The sequence below is a fragment of the Cyprinodon tularosa genome, unplaced genomic scaffold (genome assembly GCF_016077235.1).
Source record: "Cyprinodon tularosa strain WSP-4 unplaced genomic scaffold, ASM1607723v1 ctg282, whole genome shotgun sequence".
Lineage (NCBI taxonomy): Eukaryota > Metazoa > Chordata > Actinopteri > Cyprinodontiformes > Cyprinodontidae > Cyprinodon > Cyprinodon tularosa.
The window spans coordinates 567,900-592,584 of record NW_024038988.1 but is presented as its reverse complement, the minus strand read 5'-3'; the positions used below and the strand labels follow the sequence as shown (position 1 = coordinate 592,584).

General features: G+C 38.7%; 1 protein-coding gene across 1 annotated transcript in view; it reads right to left on the bottom strand.

Annotated features, from left to right (window-relative positions):
- slc6a4a (solute carrier family 6 member 4a) overlaps nt 1–24,685 on the bottom strand; it is a 33,997-nt gene that overhangs the window by 7,755 nt on the left and 1,557 nt on the right. The window contains exons 2-11 of the mRNA XM_038290512.1: nt 23,810–24,633; nt 16,703–16,837; nt 16,132–16,354; nt 15,235–15,373; nt 13,489–13,623; nt 12,469–12,572; nt 7,542–7,669; nt 7,354–7,466; nt 4,178–4,309; nt 960–1,059 (exon numbers count right to left, since the gene is read on the bottom strand). Coding sequence (XP_038146440.1) covers nt 960–1,059; nt 4,178–4,309; nt 7,354–7,466; nt 7,542–7,669; nt 12,469–12,572; nt 13,489–13,623; nt 15,235–15,373; nt 16,132–16,354; nt 16,703–16,837; nt 23,810–24,278 — 1,678 coding nt within the window. The 5' untranslated portion in view covers nt 24,279–24,633. The remainder of the gene's footprint in view (nt 1–959; nt 1,060–4,177; nt 4,310–7,353; nt 7,467–7,541; nt 7,670–12,468; nt 12,573–13,488; nt 13,624–15,234; nt 15,374–16,131; nt 16,355–16,702; nt 16,838–23,809; nt 24,634–24,685) is intronic.

The window sequence follows — 24,685 nt, the reverse complement described above, 5'->3', positions numbered from 1 at the left end:
ACTCGTATAGATTTCCATTTTTTGCAGTGCATGAATACAATCCCTCACACTAAGCATGCTTGTAGAGACAGTGGAGAGGAAAAACTCCTTTGTAACAGGAAGAAACCTCCAGCAGAACCAGGCTCAGTGTGAGCGGCCATCTGCTGAGGCCCACTGGGGTTCAAGGAGACAGAAGTAGAGATACAAAAAGCAGTTGTAAAAGGCGGCCCCGTCCAGGAAACACACAGCCAGGCAGTCGAGCTCCGAGCCAGCTCCCATGCCAGAGGACGAAGAGAACACATCCAGTTAGTCACAGTCAGAGAAACAGGATTACACTGAAAAACAGGCTGATCTCAAACATCTATAAGCAAAGGTGTTGATGGCAGCAGCACAGCTGATATTTCTCTCCAGGATGGAGTCACAGCTAAACAGGAACAAACCAGATGAAGCTACTATGAGAAAAAGCAGAGAGAGCAGAACGTTAGAGATTGAACTAACAGATTCTGCAGAGTGGGAGAATAGAGATAGAATGAAGCAGAATGATGAAATGGGGGTCCCTATGTCCTCCAGCAGTCTAAGCCTATAGCAGCATAACTATAGAGATAGATCAGGATAACCTGAGCCACTCTAACTATAAACTTTATCAAAAAGGAAAGTTTTAAGCCTAGCCTTAAAAGTAGACAGGGTGTCTGCCTCACGGACTAAAACTGGTAGTTGGTTCCACAGGAGAGGAGCCTGATAACTAAAAGATCTGCCTCCCATTCTACTTTTAGAAATTCTAGGAACCACTAGTAAACCTGCATATTGAGAGCGAAGTGCTCTGTTAGGAACATAAGGAACAATCAGATCTCTGTTATCAGATGGAAGGGACCACAACTGTAATCCTTCTGGGAAAAACTTGGCAACATTTTCAATGCAGTATTTGGTTTGGACTGAGAAAACAGCTGCAATGGTAAACACACACTGCTGAAGTCACTGACCGTAGAACCAGGACACGGCGATGACCTCCAGCAAAACCACGGTGATGACAGCGGGGCCCGTAGCGTACTCCTCAAACAGCTTCACCACAAATGCTCCTCCCTGATCACAACACAGAAAAAATGCATGAACACTGGAGCAGAAGGTCATATTTATCATTACTACTGTTAAATAAGCAGTGGAGTCAGTAATTCGCTACAGAAGTAACGCATTACCGCAGGCTCAGACTGGTTATCTGTGATAGTGGGTATTTGCCCGGAGGGCCGGTCCTAATTCAGGTGTAGATGGGCCGGTAATTGTTCCCAGTCCAAGCCTGTGTTATCGTAATATTACGTTCAGCAGTAACAGAGTAATATAACACATTATAAAGTAAACTTTGTCTGTTTTCCTTTGTTGTTTTATATCCGAGAGCGGTCGTACTCAACCTTTTTTCCCTTTGCCTTCTCGAGATAATGACATAACTATCTTGTTATCTCGTAAAACAATTAATTATTGTCTCGAGGTAACAGGATAATTATCTCGTTATCACGAGAAAACAGTGATTGATATCTTCAGACAAGATGATTAACCTGTATGAGTAATGATTGAATCTGGCCAACAGCCCTGGATTACCAGTCCCTCCATGCCTGAGGTGCCTGTAGTTGTGCAATCACAGTTTCCTTTTTCTTTTCACTCATTGTCAGGTCATGAATCTTTCTGTTTTTTAATGAAAATCTTTAATCTGGACTCTTTTGGGGAGTTAATGCATCTTATACCTGTTACAGGTGTAACACCGGGGCTGTTCGGAAAACACCCGGTGACAGAACAGGAGGCATTGCTTATGAATCAGAAGTGGAAGCACATATCAAACCAACGTTGTCTCGTTACATAAAAGTTAAACAGAGGATTATTTAACGCGCTATCATCCATGATGGTGACCACCAGTGCACAATGAGAAGCAGAGAGAAACGGGTTAATGACGTGTTTTTTCTCTGGCCAGAAGTTCGATGGCAAATCCTCCCTCTTCAAGTTGGCGATCCAACGACCAACCCGTCCGTGGAGGATCAGGAATCAGAAAGGTGAAAAAACTCTTTTTTTCACTTTTACCCGATGTATTCCGGCATCCAGCAGCCATGCACGTGGGCATTGTCAGTTTCACTATAGCTCTGGTGAATTTCAATGGTGAAGTCCTCTTGAAATCTTCAATAATTGTTGTTGATTGCAGATGTGTCTAGTAGTTCCCATTGATTTAGCTTGGAAAGCGGGGAGAATGGCGCTAGGCTTACCGCACCGTGACGTCACTGCTGGAAGATGGCAGGAGGGAGGGGTTACTATATTTGGGCAAAAATGGCGGCTCCCAGACTCAGTGATCGTGACGATCAATATTGTTTTTTAAATTTTTTTACTGATCTAAATTAATGAAATCCCCACAAACATATCAGTTTTAGGTATAAATAATGACCCTTTAACAGTTGCTGTGAGTTCTGTTGCCTCAGCAGCCCCTCCCTCACCTGTAAAAACATCCGGTTGGAGAATATCTACGCAAGAATGTTCCCTCCAGGAGGCAGCTACCTTAACCGTGCTGCGCCTGCACTGCAAACAAACGCCACTTTCCCAGATCATAGGCGACCTGAGGCAGAGCACGGTGATTCTGGCTCTAAGTTGAGACAAAGTATCTAATCAGCATCTAATCAGCACAGGGCAGATTTCCTTTTTAGTTACTGAGTAATTAAATTTTGTTTTTGCTTTTTGTTCAGCCATTTGGACTTTGTTTAGCCTCTAAAACAGATTTTTTATACAGCGACGTCATCATGGAGTTATCTGGAGATGGTTTGAACGCTTTTTCTTCATGGTAAGTAGTAAAGAACTAATATTCATAGGAAATTAATACACAGTTTGGCTAAAAGGGATTATTTTATTATATATTTGGCAGTAGGTGACTTTGATAAGGGTTAAAAAGCAGGACATGGAAGCTTTAAAACCTAACAATTAAACCAAGGAGAATGATCAAATATCTAGCCAGAATGACGTCAGCAACCTTATGGAGGCAATAAAAAGAGTAAAGTCTGAGCGCAATTATCTCTTTTCAAAACAGACACAATCTATGATCTCAGTGTTTTGCAACAGCCCCACTGGTATCAAAACAATACAATCATTTTTTTCTTACAGTAGGATTTCAACATGAGAATTTAAGCTTCAAATGTAAGAATAAAAAGCAGAATGTATGCAGCGTTTATCCATTAAAGTTAATTCAAAGGTCATAGCTACAACTTTTTCAGCAAAATGATAAATACTGCAGAAAATAATAGATGTCCAGAGTGCTGCAGAATAAAAGTATAAATTTTAATGAAAAAAGTAGAATATAAAAAATTATTTTATACATTTTGACGTTTGATTTTTACTTCTGGTTATGATGTCAGCCTCAACATGAGAGCATTCTGCACCAATAGGAATAGTAGGAGGAAATCGCAATGGCGCCACTTACTTAGCCTCGTGAGACCATCCTGATCTCGCGAGCTTTCAAGATTTCACTCGCTAATAAGTCTGGAGACTCTCCGTTGAAGAAAATTTGGAGCCGTTCACCAAACGAACGTCCAATCAGCGTTGGCTTTGAGGCGGGTTGAAGTAGTGACGCAACGAGAAGCGAGACAGTTCAGTCTAAAGAACATGGCGGCTTCAGCCGATGAAACTAGCGTTAGCGTGGCTATCGAGCAAGTTTTATCGGAATTACAGAGTATTTCTTCACTGAAAGAAGAGCAAAACACTGCTCTTTTCTCAGAGGAAAAGATGTTTTTGCTCTTCTCCCGACTGGTTTCGGCAAGAGTAGCCTGGCTTGTGGTTGTGTTTTTGTTGTCGCTCCGTTAGTACGTCATATGCTTCGTTGATCTGATTGGTTTATTTGGCCCGTCTATCACCAACATAGGCCAATCAGCTAACCAGTATTTTCGCCCCTTCCCAAAATTACTTCTACAGAAGGGTTCCAGATGGATATGCGGAGCAAATCCAGCAAATCATTCTGGCGGAGTCATGTTACCACTTACTGGCCAGGAGGAGGAGTTAAGTTCGTAACTATCACTTTAACACCTGAAAAATTCACATCTTAGACATATTTCAAGCTTAAATTAAATAAAACATTGAAGGATTGCAGTAACATTACATGCTGAAATAGTAACATATTGTGCTTTGATTCATCTGAGTGTAAGGAAGGTTTTCATGATTAAACTGTAGGTCAATAACTTACATATGTGAGAGTGGACAGAGCCCCGAGGTAGCACACACAGACAAGGCCGAAGACAAACCACTCGCGTCTCTTAGCTAGGAGGTGAGGGAACTCATCCAGCATTGCTGTGATTACCCCCTCCAAACCTGCAAACTGGAGAGAGGAAGGTGCATAAAAGGTGAAGAGGATGACATGGGGAAAGCAAGAAAACAAGCAGTTAGAACAGCAAACAACATTTCTACAGCAGCATAAATGCTAAAAATGGTCACAGATCTTTACAACATGCTTTAATATCTCTGGGTTTATGGATTGTTGGATTTTATTGATGAAAGGTAAACATCATCTCTGGATTCAATGCTTTGCAAACCTTAAAGGTATAGTGGAGGACAGTGTTGTGGTCAAGACCACCTAACCCGAGACCAAGACAAGACCAAGACCAGAGTCTATCGAGACCGAGACAAGACCAAGACTTTTAGGGTCCGAGACCAAGTCAAGACCAAGACCAGGGGAAGTCGAGACCGAGTCAAGACGAAGACCAGTGCCAGTATGTGACAATAAAATCTGAAACATGATCAAAATCCCTAAAGTTGATATAAAAGACCCACATTCACATAAAAACACCTAGATATTTAACACACAGAACTGGAATAAACATAAACATCTTTTAAGTAATAAGTTGGACGTAGTCCTAACTCGTCTCTGATAGTGAAGCACTGCAGAACTTACATTGCGCTGTATGCTTTTTTCTCAATGTTGCTTTACAAATATATTCTTTGTGATTTAAATAGCCCAATTTTATAACCGATGATTTGGCCGACATCTTATCCCGTTCTCAGACAACCCCTTGTGACTTTCAATCGAAGTGCTGCAGCCCGCAGGTGAAAGGGGGTCGGCTTGACAGCGGTAAAAAAAAAAAACAAACAAAAAAAAAACAAAAAAACAAACAAACAAAAAAAACATGCATTTACCAATGATACAGGTTATTGCTTGGATTTGAATCCAAGCGTCCAATAAAAAGAAGGATCTTAAAGAAACTGATAATATTCTGATGATTAGCGTTATTTCTACAGTTGTGGTCTTGACCGGTCTTAAAATAAAATGCAGAGTCCTCAGCGCCCGAGTCCGAGACGAGACCATCAAAAAATGGTCTCGAGACCAAGACCGATCTCGAGTACTACAACACTGGTGGAGGATGATCTTTTTCTGAGTGGATCATCAAAATAAGTGGTCCTCCTAATTGTCAATCATTCTGGTGATATGTTTACGTAAGGCCGTCCTACGTGCTCGTCCCCATTTTCACTTACCAGAAATATGCCAGAAATACCTGCATCTTCTGTTTTGATATTTCTTATGCATGGATGCCCTAAAATGGAGAGTTTTGGTGGACAGATAAATTCAAACGAACTTGTATGGAGACACGTTTTAGTCATTGTGCTACAGTCAGTGTCCGATGAAGATATTCTCTGCTCAGTGGAAAGGAATTTCCACTTTTGCTATCAGCACCATTTTACATAATTTCCATAAGTTCATATTTCAATCCATTCTCTCATCAATGTGCCAGAGTTTAGGGCGATGCGACAGGGGTGGTAATTCTCTGCATAACAGCGGCGGTGTGTCTGACATAGTGGAAAAATTGCATATCTTCTTTTGGAAAGTAAGCTTGTATGAGCAATGCAAACAGAAACTTTTAGTGTGCATGAGGAGAAATGGTCTCGTGCACGCTCTCATATGCGTTTAATAGACGCTCCCGCTCTGGTACAGGGTTGTGCATGTGCATTTTTTCAAAAATTCGCAAAAATCGTCCACTATAACTTTAAAATATATTTACATTTTCAAATTTTAGTTTTAAACAGTTTTTCTTTTTCTTTTCACACATATATGTTTTACATTTTCTTTTTTATTTATTTATGTTTTTTCAAATAGCACGTTACAGATCACATTCTCTTCACGTCAAGCCGAATGCAAATGCTCAAATACAAACATGAAGACCAACAGAGAAAGATCTTTGCCTTTAGATGAGAAAAGAATCTGATCTGTAAAAAGCAAAAGAAAAAAACAAAATTGCAAACAAATTGCAATTCTTAAACTCAATCTGAAAAAGAGAAATGTGAAAACATAGTTTTAAACAGCAAAATATAAAAAAAACAGAAAACACAATAGGTAAAGTCTATTGTGTGCAACCAAGAGTTGCTGTCCGTGGGAGTGGGACTTGAACTCGGAACCTCAGGATTCACAGCGCAGTGCCCTAAACAATAGGGCTCCACTCTAAAGCAGGCTTTAGCATTAAGGGTCTTGCCTAAGGACCTACACTGGCAGCATATTCCGCCCAGCTGAGATACGAACCCAGGGTTCCTGTTTGCAGGACAGGTGACGCAAAAACCTAAAACCTTCTTTGATAAGGAAGCTTTTCAAAGATCTATTTCTTAATTTGCATTTGCTAAATGTATTTTCTTTGCTTTCAGCAACAATGGAACAAATGAACCCCATAGTCGGTCCCTGAGGGCCGCTGTCCTGCAGGTTTTCGAGGTTTCTTTGCTCCTGTACAGCTGTTTTTTTTTTTAAGCTGATTAACAGGCTTTTGCTGAACTGCAATCATTATAACCAGCTGTGCTAAAGCAGAGAAACCTCTAAAACCTGTAGGACAGCGGGCCTCGAGGTCCAACTTTGGAGATGCCTGGATAGATGCTTCATTAATCCCTATGACTGATAGTTCCTCCACATATCAGGCTTAGCCAAAAAAAAACATCCATTGGATGTGAGGCCTTTTGCGAGGCACTGCACTGAAAGTAGGGACTGACTGAAATGAGATTTTAAGCCAGTCCAATGTGACACGTTCCGCAGTAATATCCTCTGTCATAAAACAGGAGCAACAACCTCAGTGCTGATTCTAAAATGATTATCAGTTCATGATAAGAGCGTGACGCGTCCCGGTTGGCTGCTTCAGAGCCGACAGACAAAGGCTGATGTAGACGGCTGCAGAAAACGCTGATACAAAACTCATATCACGTTGTGTTCATTGGCTATCGTTCAGAAGGAGATAATAGGACAAAGGATACCTGAACCTCTAAAGTGCAAGTCAAAGGCAACAAGGCAAACTCTGAATCTCTGTCTGGAGTTGGAGGGATTCTGTGACAGCTAGGATGTTTGCAGCAATATATTCAGTTGAAAACACATACAGGAGTGATGAATGTACTGACCGTGCTATCCAGACCCAGCATTATGATCATCAGGAAGAAGATGATGGCAAAGAACGTGGCGGCGGGCATGTTGGCGATGGCCTCAGCGTAGATGATGAACAACAGACTGGGACCTGAAAGAAAAAAGCAAACATGTTCAGCAGAGAGAGAACGAGTGCAGAACACCTCAGCGTGAAACGTGATCTTACCCGCATCCTTCGCCACGTCGTCCACATTTTGCTTTCTCATCTCTGCCATGTAGCCCAGCACGGTAAAGATGACGAAACCAGACAGGAAGCTGGTCAGGCAGTTCACTGAGCTGGTGACCAGCGCATCTCTGACAGGAAAAAAAGAGCAAAAGTTTGAAAAAGGAGTTCCTAATTTACTGCATTGTAGAGGGTAGATGCTGCAAAAGCAGATAAGAATCTCAAATGTTGAAAAATGCAACAAAAATGGCCCTTTGATATTAGCTCTGTTTAATTTAACATAAAAACAATAAAGAATTCCTGGTGGCTTAAGAGAGAAAATCCCTGAACGAAGCAGATTGTTTTTGAACTCCCAACCGACTTAAAAAGTATTTGTATACAGCCTGTAGCGGCACTCCAGCTCCTTTAGTTTCTTCTGTACCGCATGGAAAAACAGTCTAGCAACTAGTACTGAAACGCGAGCAATTCCAGATAATGTTCTTCAACTTGTGATGTTTATTAAAAGAAAACAAAAATAAGAGAACATCCACATTCGTATAAAATAGGGATGCACAATATAATCGGCCCCCTATCGGTATCGGCCTTAAAACTGAATATCGGACATCGGCCACCCCACCGATATTTAACCCGATATTTGATCAGCTTCTGAGTTTCTAAAGTCTTAAAAAAAAAAAAATCCTACTTCTTGTACTTCCTCAAAAACGTCTTTTTTTACAGACTTAAAAACTTCTAAAGACGAGGGAAAAAATATTGATACATTAAAATATCCCAATATCTTCATATGCTGATATATTGCCATTTAAAAACACCATATCAAACTCTTTTACTAATGAAATATTGCTATATGTCATCGTTATGCTACGAAATCCCCCGAAAATTTACAAAATTTTGCCATATTTCTATATGTTGATATATTGACGCGGTATCGATCTATTTTACTAACAAAATCTCACAAGAATTTGCAAAATATCACGAGAGTTTGTAACAGAACGATGAAATTTCAGGAGATTTTGAAAGTAAAATAGATTGATACCGCGTTTTTAAAAATCAATTTGATATCAGCATATGAAAATATATTTGAGTTTATTATTTGTGTCAGAAATGGATAACAAAACTGCTATTTTCAATGACTACTTATTTTTGTCCAGCTTTAATATCGGTATCGGTTATCGGCTACATGAGTTTTAAAATATCGGCATATCGGATATCGGCCAAAATCCCAATAACGTGCATCCCTAGTATAAAATAAACTCGGTCAAAAACTATGTTGCTTCCAGCATATCTGTTTTTCCCTCAGTCCTTAAGTACAGTACGTAAAAGCAAACAAAAAAAACACGTTTACAATTACAGCATGCAGGAAGCCCAAAAATATGCATTTCAAATTGCATTTCTATGTTCTATTGTTTTAATATTAGAGTTTTTAAACTTAAATTATAATCTTAACAAAAAAAAAAAAAAGATCAATCTTGTATTTTAACCCTTTTTAAAACTATAAATGAATTTGTCTCAGATTGTCTCTTACACAGCCGTTTAATACAATAATAAATAGAAATTGTTAATACATTGAGTTTGGTTTCTTCTGAGGCTGTTTTACTTTTTCTCACTACATTCAAATACATATTTTTTAAATTGGGTAATTATTTCCATACCTACTGATAAAGACCTGAAGGAACTGCTGCAACAAACTGGAGGGAAAATCAACAATAACTGTCCAGTTAGAGCCCAATAATAACCCACTAATTGACATTGTTACCATGGCAACATACATTTTTTTTGTAGAAGCATGAAAGTTGCTATACTTGTTCACCAAAGCCTGCAGTTTGGGAGCTTCCTGGATGAAACCTGAGGGGCAGGAAAACACTGTCGATGATTGATCAGATCCGAAGAGGGAAGACATTTTTTATCTATTGCTTTATTACTATGTTAATACTATTTGCAACTTCCATCCATTTTCTCCGACTTAGTCCTTTCAGGGTTGCAGTGGGGGCCGGTACCTATCTCCAGCTGTCAATGGGCGAGAGGCGGGGTACAGAAGTCTGTTGCAGGGCAACACAAAGACACACAAGCATGAACACACACTCACACTGGAAAAACGATCTAGAAATAAGTAGAAATTTCCTAAATTAAGTGTATTTACCCTTAATTTGAGTAGGTAAATGAGATAGTTTGCCAATGGAATGAGTATTTTTACTTTTAAAATAAGATAATTAGATAATATGCACTTGAAATAAGACAATGCAATTGTTTTTTTTTTCTTATTTTAAAGCTACAGTGTGTAATAATTACAGGGATATACAGTCAGAAATGTAATATATTATACATAACTATGTTATTTATCATCATCTAAGAGCTCAGCCTCTTAACCTTAATATTTGCGTTGCCTTAGAATTCGTTATTTATAATTACATAGGAGCGGGTCTCGCAGCCACGGAGGCAGACATCTTTGCGCTACGGCAGCGCAGAGCCAACAAACTAGCGATTGCGAGATCGCCAAAACGTCACAACGATGTAGAAAAAATAACGGGTATATTTATTATCTTAAGTCTACATGAAATCTATACCCTACACAGACTAATGAAATACTATCTGTAAAATTATCTATGTAAACAAACCTCATCACTTGAGAAGGTAGGTGATGCGGACGTCGTGGAAGACATTTTGTCCCGTAACGCTCGCCGTACTGTTGGCGGGGAGAAGCGGTGGGGGGGAGATGTTCATGTTGCTGCAGTCTGCAGTCTGACCGCTAGATGTCGCTAAAAGTTACACACTGTAGCTTTAAGTGTAATTTCTCTTGTTCCATTGGCAAAATGTCTCTTTTGCCTCCTCAATCCAAAAATAATTCACCTATTTCAAGAAATAGGTGAATTAGAAGAAATGACTTATCTAGGTTTCGATTTTTTCCAGTGTAAGGACAATTTAGAGAAGCCAACTTCTCTTTTTGACTGTGGAGAAGAAGCAGGAGTACCTGGAGAGAACCCACACATGCATAGGGAGCATGCATGAAAGACCCCGTGCCAGGAAGCTTCCCAGAACCTTCTTGCTGCAAGGAAACATTGCTCCTCTGTGCAATCCTATCTGTAACTTTAATGCTTAAAATACCAGAGCGGTAAAATTATTCAGCTGCTCATGCAGGACTTCTGTTCAGTTAAATCTAAATGATCCTGTTTGAAATTGTACATATATCTCTAAAAATGTGGAGATCAAAAGATGAAAACTAACCAATTTTTGTGCATAGAGCATTTTTTTTGTACTAAGAATTTAGTTTTTCAAATGATTTTTTTCTCTTTAAAAGCAAAATCCTTTCATTTATTCTCAATTACAATGTAGAACCTATTTTATTTTTTAAACTTCTACTTAAGTAAAGGATTTCAATTGGTATTCTTAATTTCCCAGTCTTTCTTTTCTAACAGCTATCTGTCGTTTTAATTAATTAAAGTACTTTTGACACTTCTGTAAAAAGTTTTGGAATGTTGAAATACCTTCATGTTAAAATATATCCATCAGGAAAAAGAAATCCTCCTATATTCACTTTTATGATGGATCAGTTAACACAGTTAGAATTAACTGAAGAACTTTGGATGAAAATACAATTATCGAATGCCGATGGAGGCTATATAGAGAAAAGAAGGTACAGCACACTGCAAAAATTTTTAATCTCAATAACTGATTTTTTTTTTGTTAAAATAAGTGTATTTTTTCTTGAATTAAGGAGGTAAGTGAGACAGTTTGCCAATGGAACAAGATAATTTATATTTAAAATAAGAAAAAACAATTATATTGTCTTATTTCAAGTGCATATTATCTAATTATCTTATTTAAAGAATAAAAATGATCATTCCATTGGCAAACTATCTGATTTACCTGCGCAAATTAACGGTAAATACGCTTAATTTAAGACATTTTTTATTCATTTTTAGATCGACTGCAAACGAGATCTAGAAATCAGTAAAAATGTCTTAAATTAAGTTTATTTACCGTTAATTTGAGTCGGTAAATAATATGATCTGCCAATGGAATGAGAATTTTTATTCTTTAAATAAGATAATTAGATAATATGCACTTGAAATAAGACAATATAATTGTTTTTTCTTATTTTAAATATAAATTATCTTGTTCCATTGGCAAACTGTCTCACTTACCTCCTTAATTCAAGAACAAATGCACTTATTTTAAGAAAAAAATTGACTTATCTAGATTTGGTTTTTTTCCAGTACATTTTCCACCCATTGGAGACCATCCAGAACTTTTATGGTGATGGCAGCATCATGCTGTGGGATTACCTTCCTTCATTTGCCTTAAAGTCAAGATGGAGGAAATTAAGTATGCTTCTGAAAACCAGTAAGTTCAATTCAATTCAATTCAGTTTATTTATATAGCGCCAAATTCACAACACATGTCATCTCAAGGCACTTTACAGTTCAACCGGCACTTTACAGTTCAACCTGTGGGATGCCGTCAGACTTCAGAATCAAAAAGTACTGGTTAAACTGTTTTGTATGCAACAAGTTTGCAGCAGTAATTTTTATTATTTAGATTTCTTTGTTATTTTTCTTTTAGTGTTGAAAAAAATACCTTTGTATATCATGTACACTGCAAAAATGTTGTAAAATAAGTGTATTTACCTTAAATTTGAGTAGGAAAATAAGATGATCTGCCAATGGAACGAGCATTTTTACCTTTTAATTAAGGAAATTTGATATTATGCACTTAAAATAAGAGACTGCAATCTTTTTTTCTTATTTCAAATATAAATTGTCTTATTCCATTGGCAAAGTGTCTCACTTACCTGCTCAATTCAGGAAGAAATTCACTTGTTTTAAGAGAAATTTACTTATTTAGATTGACATTTTTTGCAGTGTACACCTGTCATTTTTATTGCGGGTGTGTATACTTTGGAGAGCGAATGCAAACACGTTCTTCGGGTGCTTACTTGTAGCAGTTGTTGTGAAAAGGGTTGTAGCTGGCGAAGGCGAGCAACACACCAAACCCAGGACCCAATGAGAAGAAGATCTGAGCCGCTGCGTCGATCCAAACCTACAACAAAAGGTCAGAATCACAATTTCTTTACCAAAATGATTCATTTAAAAAAAATGAATTCTCCACAAAACATCTAGAAAGGTGGAAAATAAAAATAGTAAATAAAAAATACACAGAAAACCAGCATATCAATACTACGGAAGAGGATTAGGGCCACTGAAAAAAAAAAAAAGTTAACTGATTTTTAAATTTTATTTCAATTTAACATGGGAAAAAAAGTCAGAATTCTGACTTTAATCTCAGAATTCTGACTGAATTCTGACAATAAAAAAATTTAGAATTCTGAGAAAAAATGTCAGAATTCTGAGATTAAAGTCAGAATTCTGAGAAAAAAGTCAGAATTCTGAGATTAAAGTCAGAATTCTGACTTTTTTCCCATACTATACTGAAGTAAAATAAAAAAAATTTTTTTTTTTTTTTTTTCAGTGGCGCTAATCCTCTTCCGTAAAATACTGACTGGTCCAAAATGTTTAAATATTTTCTTCTGGATACAACACCAATGTTTACACAAGGACCCCACATTAATAGGAACAGAAGGTTTGAGTCATGTGAGGTGAAGTTTAGGTGCTTCCAGATCCTTGCAGCTGAGAAATTAACTTTTCTTAGAGTCACAATTTTCAGATTTAAGCAGAAATAAAAGCACAAAAAAGCAAAACAAGGGTGAATAATAGTGCCAACCTAAGGAAGCCTTCTGGACAGGCAAATTAAATTTTTACTACGCTAACCAAATGTTAGCATCAGACCTGGCAAGTAGCTGGCGGTAAAAGAGTACGAGCAAAAGTGAGCCACTTCCTGGCAGGGAGGAGCCAAACTTGCAGTTATGACTTTTAAAAACATTAGCCATGCAGATAAATGGGGAGTAAGAAGGATATGAGATGGTAATGTTTAAAGGGAACCATAAAGTCCAGCTGACCGTAGTGCTAAGCAGTTTCTCCCAATCAGGTTTGAGATAAAAGACCACGCCCCTCCAGGCCCCTGGCAGTGTGGCCCCTCGGATGAGAAGGACCAGGAGGACCAGGTAAGGAAATGTCGCTGTCACCCATACCACCTACAACATGTGGACAAAACAACAAATCAAACAGATCAACATTTATCTGTTCGGACATGTTAATTACTTTTAAAGCAACACTGTGTAGATTTCAACCCAACTATTAGCCTTCTTTGAGATACAATAAATGATCTGGTATATTGGGGCGTCCTGATGCTCTGTGCTGGCTACAGTTCTTAAAAACTCAGCTATCTTTAGAGGGTCGGATCCGTAACTGAATGAGTCATGTGACCCGGAGCGCCGCTTTACGGCAGTCTGATTCATTTACCTTAAACACAACAACTAACTCAGCTAAAAATGGCAACAAAACCTTACCTTACCGCATCAGACCTATTTCTGGTTCGCTGTTGTTGGATTTAATCTAGAGAGGCGTCGTCTTTGTAAAGAGCTTCATAGCTTCCCAGTCCGCTGGTCCAAAGTGCTATCAGATTCCAAAGCAACCAGGAAAGCTACATCATTTCGCTACAGACCAGTTCAAAATGGGCTGTAGCAAAATGCGCACTATTCCTCAAAATGTCAGGAATAGCACTATGCCTGACATTTTGAATTTAAAAATGTCCCTGGATGAGAAGCGAAACGTCTCCAAACTTGGAAACAAAGTCCAGTGGATAAAACAGACTATAACCTTGATGACAGACAATCCTCACCAGCATACAGCCAAATTATGCCAATTGCTTTAAAGGAAAAGTCCGGTCAAATTCAGAATTCAAACTTCTAAAAGTGCTTTAAATATGAAATTACTTCATACAGTTCGATAAATGATCAGTGTTTTAAATTCAGAGTATTTTTCATGTGAATGTGCTTTACTGGAGGCATCCATGTTTGTCAAAGAACACTACTGCCACCTACTGGTTTGTGACGTCACGGTGCGGTATCGGCTGTTGATCAAGTCCCAGTGCTGTATCTGGTGTTTGTCACAACGCGCTATTATCCAAGTCATCTTGAAAACATTCTTCTTCCAAATGTTGGCTACATATTACGGGTTTTTTCTCTGGCCAGAAGTTCGATGGCAAATCCTCCCTCTTCAAGTTGGCGATCCAACGACCAACCCGTCCATGGAGGATCAGGAATCAGAAAGGTGGAATAATTCTTTTTTTATCTAATTATCTTATATTAAGAGTAAAAATACCAATTCTATTGGCAAACTATCTCATTTACCTACTCAAATTAAGGGTAAACACACTTAATTTAAGGCATTTTCACTTATTTCTAGATCGTTTTTGCAGTGAAACTGGTTTTACATGGTTGTAGATTGGACAAAAGAAACATAAAAAATAATTTATTTTTTGAATAAGAGATTAACAAGCAAACGAATGAATAATATTTGAAAAAAGAAGATATAAGCACAAAGACTACAGGAGAAAACAACTGAAGCGAGCCTTCAGACGACCCTCGTTTCAAAGCCAACACTTTAATTCAGTGTTTCACTAAACCTAAGAAAGTTTTGATTTATCATCCCAATGTTTTCAGGCTGGTTTTCAACAGCCTGTTGATGAAGGTTGACAAGGGTAACGTGATAACAGAGTTTCTGTGTCTCCTCTTCCATCCACACATTCATCCATTGAATCTAACTGACAATCCCATCAGCCACGCAGGCGCCCCGTCCGTTACCTTTCCAGACGTCTTCACTCCCTTCCAGATGCTGAAGTAGACGATGGTGAAGATGAAGAGCAAACAGAGGGCCAGCTGCCAGCTGATGGATCCCAGCTGGTGCAGACCTGGGGAAAGGTGGACCTGAAGCACGTGGCGCCTGGGAGGACATGGCAAGAGAAACGTGACTTAAATAAGAAAAGAGGAAACAAGATGGCATAAAGGGAATCATCTTGGAGGGGCAATGCAAATAAATCTGTTTGATATAATCAAATACGGATGGACAAGAAGGAAGCCGACGTCTAGAGATAAAATTAGCAACAATAAAAGTTCATCTGAGTGCACCGCAGTTCGCCTTGGCAGTCCAAGACACTTCAAGTCATGAAGCCAAAAAAATAAAAAGGTATTTTGAGGAAAAAGGAGGAGAAACTAAGTGTAAGAGTGACATCCGGTCACAGGTTAAGCACATGGGACATGGATGATAATGCAGCTGTGGGATTTGAGCTGAAAACAGGAAATTCTGGCGCCAGACGGACTTGTGGAATTTGTTACTTTGAAACCCTGCATTAGGAAAAGTCAACCATGAACGACCTGAATCTGCCCCCGGATAGAGGGCTCCAGGAGGAGGTGCAGGGAGGCCCTGACAGGAGAACATCAACAAAACCTCTGATTAAAAACATTTGAATAGAAAAGACTGACTCAAGGTAATCATCATTAGACCACGGTGAAATGCTGTTAGCATCTTCCTGCAGGGTACCTCAACCGGAGGGAGAATTGGATTTTTTTTCTTAGATGCTTCTAATTTCATCAGAGGTCCTAAACACAAGAACAGACCACCGTGATCACTTTCCTGGACGCCATCCTCGATGCTTTCGCTCTCTCTCTGCACATCTTAACATCCGACTTACATGCACTTACGTATAGAACTCCTCGGCGGGGGACGTGGACGAGTTGGACCAGGACACGTTCTGGTCCGACGACAAGTAGCGGTTGCAGTTCGCCGTGTTCCAGCTGTTGGTGCAGGTGGTCCAGGGCAGTGTGGGTCGGAAAGAGGACAGCAGGTAGTAGAGCGCCCAGGCCATGATGGTGTTGTAGTAGAAGGCGATGTAAAGGGCGATGATGCAGATGGCAAAGCCGATTCCTGATTGAGTTGGAAAAAAGAAAAGGATTTCATAAAGGGAAGAAAAAGTCAATCAGAGTCGACATGAAGAGATGAGAACAAATTATTCAAGTCCTTGTTTGGTGATAGGGTGGCATTTCCAAACAGCACACATTTACATACCGTCCTATTTATGAGCCAATAGCATTTGGCGTGAAAATGTGACAATTTCCATAACAGAGAGTCTGTACATCTCACAAGGTGTACTGAGGAATAAACCGAAGAGGAGGGGGGGCAAAGAGGTTAAGTGGTCCTGGCTCTTCTTCCTCTTTTTCCGAGCTCTTTTTGTGTGAGCGGTTTAGCTACCTGCCACCCCGCACCTTCAGCTACCTTTGAAGATGGGGCAGATGTGCTTCCAGATGGAGATGCAGCCGCTGCTGTGGAACTGGCCCAGAGCGAGCTCCATGTAGAACAGAGGGACTCCTCCAAACACAGCCATCAACAGGTAGGGCAGCAGAAAGGCACCTGTGACCAAAACACACAGTTATTCTCATTTAAAAAGACTAAATATAAGAAAACTTTCCCACACGCTGTCTCTTCCTTTCAATAACGCCCCGAGATGTCAGCAGAATAGACGGAAATATCTGTCAGTATTTAACCCTTTATAGGGCATTCAGTGAAAGACTTTAAACATCTACACTGGAAAAAATCAAAATCTACATAAGTCATTTTTTCTTAAAATTAGTGAATTTTTCTTGGATTGAGGAGGCAAAAGAGACATTTTGCCAATGGAACAAGACAATTTACACTTAAAATAAGAAAACATAATTTAATTGTCTTATTTCAAGTGCATATTATCTAATTATCTTTTTTTATGAGGAAAAATACTAATTCCATTGGGAAAATATCTAATATACCTACTCAAATTAAGGGTAAATACAGTTAATTTAATAAATTTTTACTTATTTCTAGATCTTTTTTCCAGAGTAAATTTCAAGCAAAAAGTACACTGCAAAACAAAAACTGAAATCTAAGTAAGTCAGTTTTTCTTACAATAAGTGCATTTTTTCTTGAACTGAGCAGCTAAGTGAGATACTTTGCAAATGGAATAAAAAAATGTACATTTAAAATAAAGAAAAGAATGCAGTCTCCTATTTAAAGTGCATAATATCAAATAATATGATTTTAAGGATAAAAAATTCTCCTACAACTGGGATATTTTCTTATTTACCTACTCAAATTAAGGGTAAATACACTTATTTTAAGATATGTTAGTTATTGGAACAGGACCTTATTGTAACGTTAAAAAAATATGTATATTTTGATGGCATAAATGAATGTCAATGTAATAAGAAGAAACGCCAACTTGCCCGTATATATTAAGACAAATGACAAAAGTGCTTCTTTAAGAAATTCACGAAAAACACTGCACTGTAAAAAAATGAAATCTAAATAAGTAATTTCTTCCTAAATTAAATGCATTTTTTCTTGAATTAAGGATTTAAGTGAGACATTTTGCCAATGGAACAAGACAAATTACACTTAAAATAAGAAAAAACAATTGCATTGTCTTATTTCAAGTGCATTTTATCTAGATAGCTTATTTTAAGAGTAAAAATACTACTTCTATTGGCAAATCATCTTATTTACCTGCTCAAATTAAGGGTAAATACCCTTAATTTAAGACATTTTTACTCATTTTGAGATCATTTTTGCAGTGTGAGAGTAAAATAAATGGCACTCCATTTGTACACTGCAAAAACGACCTGGAAACGAGTAAAAATGTCTTAAAATTAGTGTTTTTAGCATAATTCAAGCAAGTAAATAATAAGATTTGCCAATGGAATGAGTATTATTACTCTTAAAATAAGATAATTAGATAATATCTACTTGAAATAAGACAACGCAATTGTTTTTTCTTATTTTAGATGTAAATTGCCTTATTCCATTGGCAAAGTGTCTCACTTAACTGCTTAATTTAAGACAGAAATGCTCTTTTTTAAAGAAAAATAAACTTTTTTGCAGTGTAAGGGGTATGCAAGTGATCAAAAATGGTAACTTGCCCTATGAAGGGTTAAATAAAGATTTTTTTCAACGTTTTCCTAATGCTTCCATCAGTTTATTTTCTATTTTCTTTTGTCATATTTACCTGTTCTCTAATAGTGTCAGATTACTTGGTCAGCGTATGGCGTCCTTTGGTCCGTCTACTCTGTCTCTGCTTTGCCCTATCAGCTGATAGACCTCATAAACACAAACAACTACAGCTGCTTGGTTCCAGGAACTAAGAGATTCACTTCCAAACAGAAATGCCGTATTCTTATCTTCAGCTACCACAATATACATGCCAGATTAAATAATACTAATTATACGTCAGCGATGGTATCAAGGTGCTACTTTATTGTATCTATTATACTATATCCGTTGGTTGTTCTTTTTGCATCTCTTTGCAGGTGATGAAGCAGACTGAAGACATTTTTATATGCATAAATGAAGTGGAACACTATGGCGATAGCCGTACTGCTCCACTTGGGAAAGCAAAACACTGCAAAAAATATAAATCTAAGTAAGTAAATCTTTCCTAAAACAAGTGCATTTCTTCTGGAATTGAGCAGTAACGTAAGACTCTTTGCCAATGGAATAAGACAGTTTCCATTTAAAATAAGAAAAAACAACTATATTCTCTTACTTTAAGTGCATAATATTTAATTTATGTTATTTTAAGGGTAAAAATGCTCATTCCATTGGCAGATCATCTTATTTTCCTACCCAAATTTAAGGTAAATACACTTGCTTAAAGACATTTTTACTAATTTTCAGAACGTTTTTGCAGTGAATCTGTTGTGCTCTTTTTGGCATCAAGACAATTATTCTTATTGCCACAACAGAGAGGACATTAAAAAAAAAATTGCTTAGTGATGATTAATAAAATCATTCCTGTTTGCTAAATTCAGAATGTTTCTCTGACTTTTACTAACTGGATATGGTCTCTGCCTCCTTGGCATGGGAGCTGACTCGGAGCTCGTCTGCCTGACTGTGTTTCCTGGACGGGGCCGACTTTTACAGCTGCCTTTTGTATCTCTGCTTCTGTCTCCTTGAACTCCACTCGGCACTGAACCTGGTTCTGCTAGAGGTTTCTTCTTGTTAAAAGGGAGTTTTTTCTCTCCACCGTCGCAACAAGCATGCTTAGTTTGAGGGATTCGAGTCAATGAGTCGATGCAATCAGCTGTAACAACTATACTATTGTTATGTATATGAAATATACCCTTAGCAAACAGTAGTATACTTGAAGTAAATTCTATTAAGAATACTTAAGTATAAGTTTAGAAAGTATACCGAACAATGTACTTTTAGTGTACTTGAAGTATTACTAAAGTAATACTTCTTAGGACTAAATTGGGACATTTTTAACAATAAAGTAAACAATAGTATAGTCAAGTTATCTTGTATATGCAATATAGTTTAGAATAAGTAAACTCTAAGTGCACTGCCTGATTTTAAATATGGAATTAGTGCACTTTTAGTATACTTGAATAAACTACTTTTTGCTAAGGGTGGCTCTATAGAAATGAATGAAATTGACAAAAAACCGGCCCGGGGAAGTGGCCCATTGGTTAAGCACATCCTGTTTAATAAAAAACTTAAATTAAATCTTTAAAATCTATAAAAGAAAAATACTTCAGAAAATAAACAGAATATTTAAATAAATGGAGAACTCATTGATAGCAATACTCAGCAGCAATATTAGATTCTCAGCTCCATTTCAAAATTCAGACTAAAAGCATCGTCAGATGAATTATTTCAGAAGGATCAGGACCTGTCTCAAGTCTTTTTAAAACAGTGATCCTGTCATATCTGTCCTGCAGAATCGCCGTGTCATCTCAGACAAGTCAACCTACCTTAAAGCCTGTTGGAGGGCTTTAGACTCCATCGTTACATTTTAAGTAAATATAAAAAAATACATTTTGTACATTTTGTTTTATTTCACGTTCAGATTTTTTTGGCTTTCTAAATGTTTTAAATATGTATTTTCTGTTAAAGGAACCAACATGTGAATTCATGCAAATATTAAATCTTTGACTCAATTATCCATTTAATAAACAACCCAAACCCAATGGAGGCTCATAGTGCAGCAGCAGTGTGGCCGACGTGTCAGATGAAGAGCCTAATAGTGTGTGCGTCTACATGGCGTGCATTTGTTCAACCTTCAGCTGATGTGTTTATTTCATTATAATGATTATATTAGTTTTAACGGGATTATGGGCATTTCTGGGCTGCTCAGTCGCAGCACTGCTGCTTTGCAGCAAGAAGGTTCTGGGTTCAATTCCCGGCCCAGGGTCTTTCTGTATGGAGTTTGCATGTTCTCCCTGTGCATGTGTGGTTTCTCTCCGGGTACTCCGGCCTCCTCCCACAGTTAAAAAACCAGACTGTTAGTGTAGGAGCCATTTGTCCTTTCCTGTGTTTATCATCACCAGGTGGCGTATCTCATTTTGAGTTCTGATTGTTTGATGGGGTTATTTAAGGTCAACCATGATTCTGTTCAGGTGTTGTTAATGAGAGGAGCAACAGTTATCTATTGTGTTTGGTTTAGATCAATGTCGTATTTATGTCGTTTTGTAAAGGCAATTAGTAAAACTATGGGTATTGTTATGTTAATAATCATAAGTCAAAGTAAAGATCAGCATGATAGTCTGAATTGTGCGCCCGTAAAACCTAGCCTCGTGAGACCATCCTGATCTCGCGAGCTTTCAAGGTTTCACTCGCAGATCAGTCTGGAGACTCTCCGTTAAAGAAAATATGGAGCCGTTCACCAAACGAACGTCCAATCAGCGTTGGCTTTGAGGCGGGTTGAGGTGTGACGCAACGAGAAGCGCGACAGTTCAGTCTAAAGAACATGGCGGCTTCAGCCGATGAAACTAGCGTTAGCGTGGCTATCGAGCAAGTTTTATCGGAATTACAGAGTATTTCTTCACTGAAAGAAGAGCAAAACACTGCTCTGGAGGCTTTTCTCAGAGGAAAAGATGTTTTTGCTCTTCTCCCGACTGGTTTCAGCAAGAGTAGCCTGGCTTGTGGTTGTGTTTTCGTCGTCGCTCTGTTAGTACGTCATATGCTTTGTTGATCTGATTGGTTTATTTGGCCCGTCTATCACCAACATAGGCCAATCAGCTAACCAGTATTTTCGCCCCTTCCCAAAATTACTTCAACGGAAGGTTTCCAGATGGATATGCGGAGCAAATCCATTTGGCGGATTCAGGTTACGTAAAACCAACACCTTTCTGGAATTGCAACCAGTTGCCTAAATCTAGGATTTTAGCCCGGCAGTTAGGTTAATTGGCTTCTCTAAATTCTCCTTAGGTGTGAGTGTGCGTGTGAATGGTTGTTTGTCCTTGTTGTCTCTTTGTTGCCCTAAAATATACTGGCATCCTGTTCAGGGTGAACCCCCCCTCTCGCCCGTAGACGGCTGGAGATAGGCACCAGCACCCCTCGCGACCCCGCCTGATGGAAAATGGATGGAAATTTCTAATTTCATTCATTGTAATTTGTTTTGCTTTTAATTTTCTTTTCACTGTTAGAAGCCCTTCAAGCCTTAGCCATGCCGATGGAATTAGTATTTTTACTATTAAGATGATTAGATAATATGCACTTGAAATAAGACAATGCAATTATTTTTTTCTTAAATAAAATGTTAATTGTCTTATTCCATTGACGAAGTGTCTCACTTACCTCCTCAATTCAAGAGAATATGCATTTAATTTAAGCGAAAATTACTTATTTAGATTTCTATTCTGCAGTGCACTCCCACTGAATGCCACTCTGGGTCCCTGAGCAAGACCCTTAACCCCACACTGCTACCTGGGCACCTCACAATGGCTGACCACTGCTCTCCAAGGGGATGGATTAAATGCAGAGGTAAATTTCTTCAATGTGAGATAAATTAAGTTCATCAACTATTATTATTATTATTTTATTTGCCTGGTTTTCTTAGATCTGAAGCATCAGTTGCTTCTGTTGTCTTTCTGAAGACGGTTTGCTGATATTTGGGGTGTTTTCTCCTGAAACAGTTCCTGTAACTGGGTCAGGATTGTGGCGTTACCAACTCGTCCACTCCTTAAAAGCTTGAATCTATGGGATGTCAAAGCCAAAATATTAACTTTGTTGTCTTTACTTTGGAGGATAACTCTCTTGTTGGCTTCAGTGAGCATCTTGACAGGGATCTTTTGCTTTTGTTCTGGTGTTAAAGGCAAGTTATGCGTTAGAACACCTCAATCCCAGGGACACAGAATCTAGTTCCTTACATCTGAACAGGCTTTTTTTTTTGAAAAAACGGTCTAGAAATAAGTAAAAATTTCTTAAATTAGGTCTATTTACCCTTAATTTGAATAGGTAAATGCCAATGGAATGAGTATTTTTACCCTTAAAATAAGATAATTACATAATATGCACCTGAAATAAGACAATGCAACTGTATTTTCTTATTTTAAATGTAAATTGTCTTGTTCCTTTTTGCAAAATGTCTCTTTTACCTCCCTAATCCAAGAACATATATATATAAATATGCTTAATAATTTTTTTTTACTTATTACTAGATAGTTTTTCCAGTGTGTGTTTTCAAACATCTCAACTGCACTTCACTTTATTTATTTATCCACCTTACTTTTATCTTTTGAAAATATTTGATGTGTTTCCTGTGTTTTTATTTGTGAAATGTGAATGTGTGTGTGAAAAGTGTACTAATAATGCACAGAAATTACCAATACTGGAACAAATAAAAGCTACTGAACTGAATATAATAGTTTTTTTCTCATTTAAAATATAAATTGTCTTGTTCTATTGGCAAAGTGTCTCACTTACCTCCTTAATTCAAGAAAAAAAATACACTTATTTTAAGAAAAGTTATCAGTTATTGAGATCAAACTTTTTTGCAGTGTGTCTTTGGCTCCTAAATAGAATTAGTTGGGAGGGAACAGCCACCTGGACGGATGTCAGATCTTTGGATATATCCAACTCCTCCCTCTCAGCTATCTGATCATAAACTTATTTTGCGTGCACGTGTGCGGGCGGGGCGGTGCGTACTTGCGTGCGCGGAGCCTCTTTGTGACATGAAAGCGAAGATAAGGGATTGATTGAGCAGCTGCCTGGAAGACAGGTTATTAAGAGAAGGACAGAGACCGGGGGCACGCTCATAAAAAGCACAATTAATACTCTTGCCTCTATCAAGCCTCCCAGTCTCCATCTCTTACCTCGTCGTGGGACAGCGACTCACGTACGGAGCACAGGAAATTGCAAAAATTTTATTATTGCAGATTCAATAAAAAAAGGAGGCCTTGTTTGATGCAAGGTGAGGATGAGGATGTAGGAGAGCAACTGGGGCTTTGTGGAATTACAAAATAAGCGTTCCTGTTTCTAAGACTCAGGACTCTATCAGGGAGTTACTGACAAACAAACTAAACATGGAGGCTTCTCCTTTATGTCTCTTTCAAACACCTGTTGATTCCTCACCTCCTCCATTCTGGTAGCAGATGTACGGGAACCTCCAGACGTTTCCGAGATCCACCGCATAGCCGATCACAGACAACAGGAAGTCCATCTTCTTGCTCCAGGTCTCTCTGGGCCTCTCTAAGCTGGTCTGTTGGACCACCAGAGTTCTCAGACCTCCCAGCGGCCCGGCTACCCCGGTTCCCCCCGTAGGCGTGGTAGCCGCCCCTGCGGCCGTTCTCTGTGCCGACCCCTCCCTGGGGCTCTGAGGGGTGGATGTTGTGTAGCCGTTAGAAACCTGCTGACCGGAGTCAGAGGTCAGGCTTTTTGGCCCTTTGTTTCCAAGACCATCAGCCAGAACCAAGTTAACATTTTCCTCTTGGGTCTCCTCCTCTTTCCCCTCTACTTCCACTCTCCCTTCCTCCCTTTCTCCCCTGGTCTCCCCCTCTTCTGTTGTTGACACGTTCGTCATCATCATATCTTTTGCCTCCATTGGGCTGTGTTGGCGTTGGGCGTTGGCAAGGCGGTTAGGGGTGAAGAGAGGCTGTCAGCGATGAAGGGAATGTGGCACTATTGTCTGATACGGTGCCCATGAGGGGGGCAGAGAAGCCGGGGAGCCAGGGAAAGGGCGTGGACAGAGTCTGGGGCCGTTCTGGGCGAAAAGAAGGGAGCTAATGGCACAACCGCAGATGAACGAGTGGCCGGCAGTTGAATATTAGAGGGCCGGTTGAGCAAGAGAGGCAAGGAGGGTATTTTTAAGACAAGACGGACTTGATCAAATCTTAGGGAACGCAAAGGTTGCAACTAAATCTTCAATCTTCTCCACAAAAAGCTTGTCTTCTGAAACCCTTAGGGCAAACTGCAACACACAGATGGAAAAGTCAATCAGCGTAGAAAATT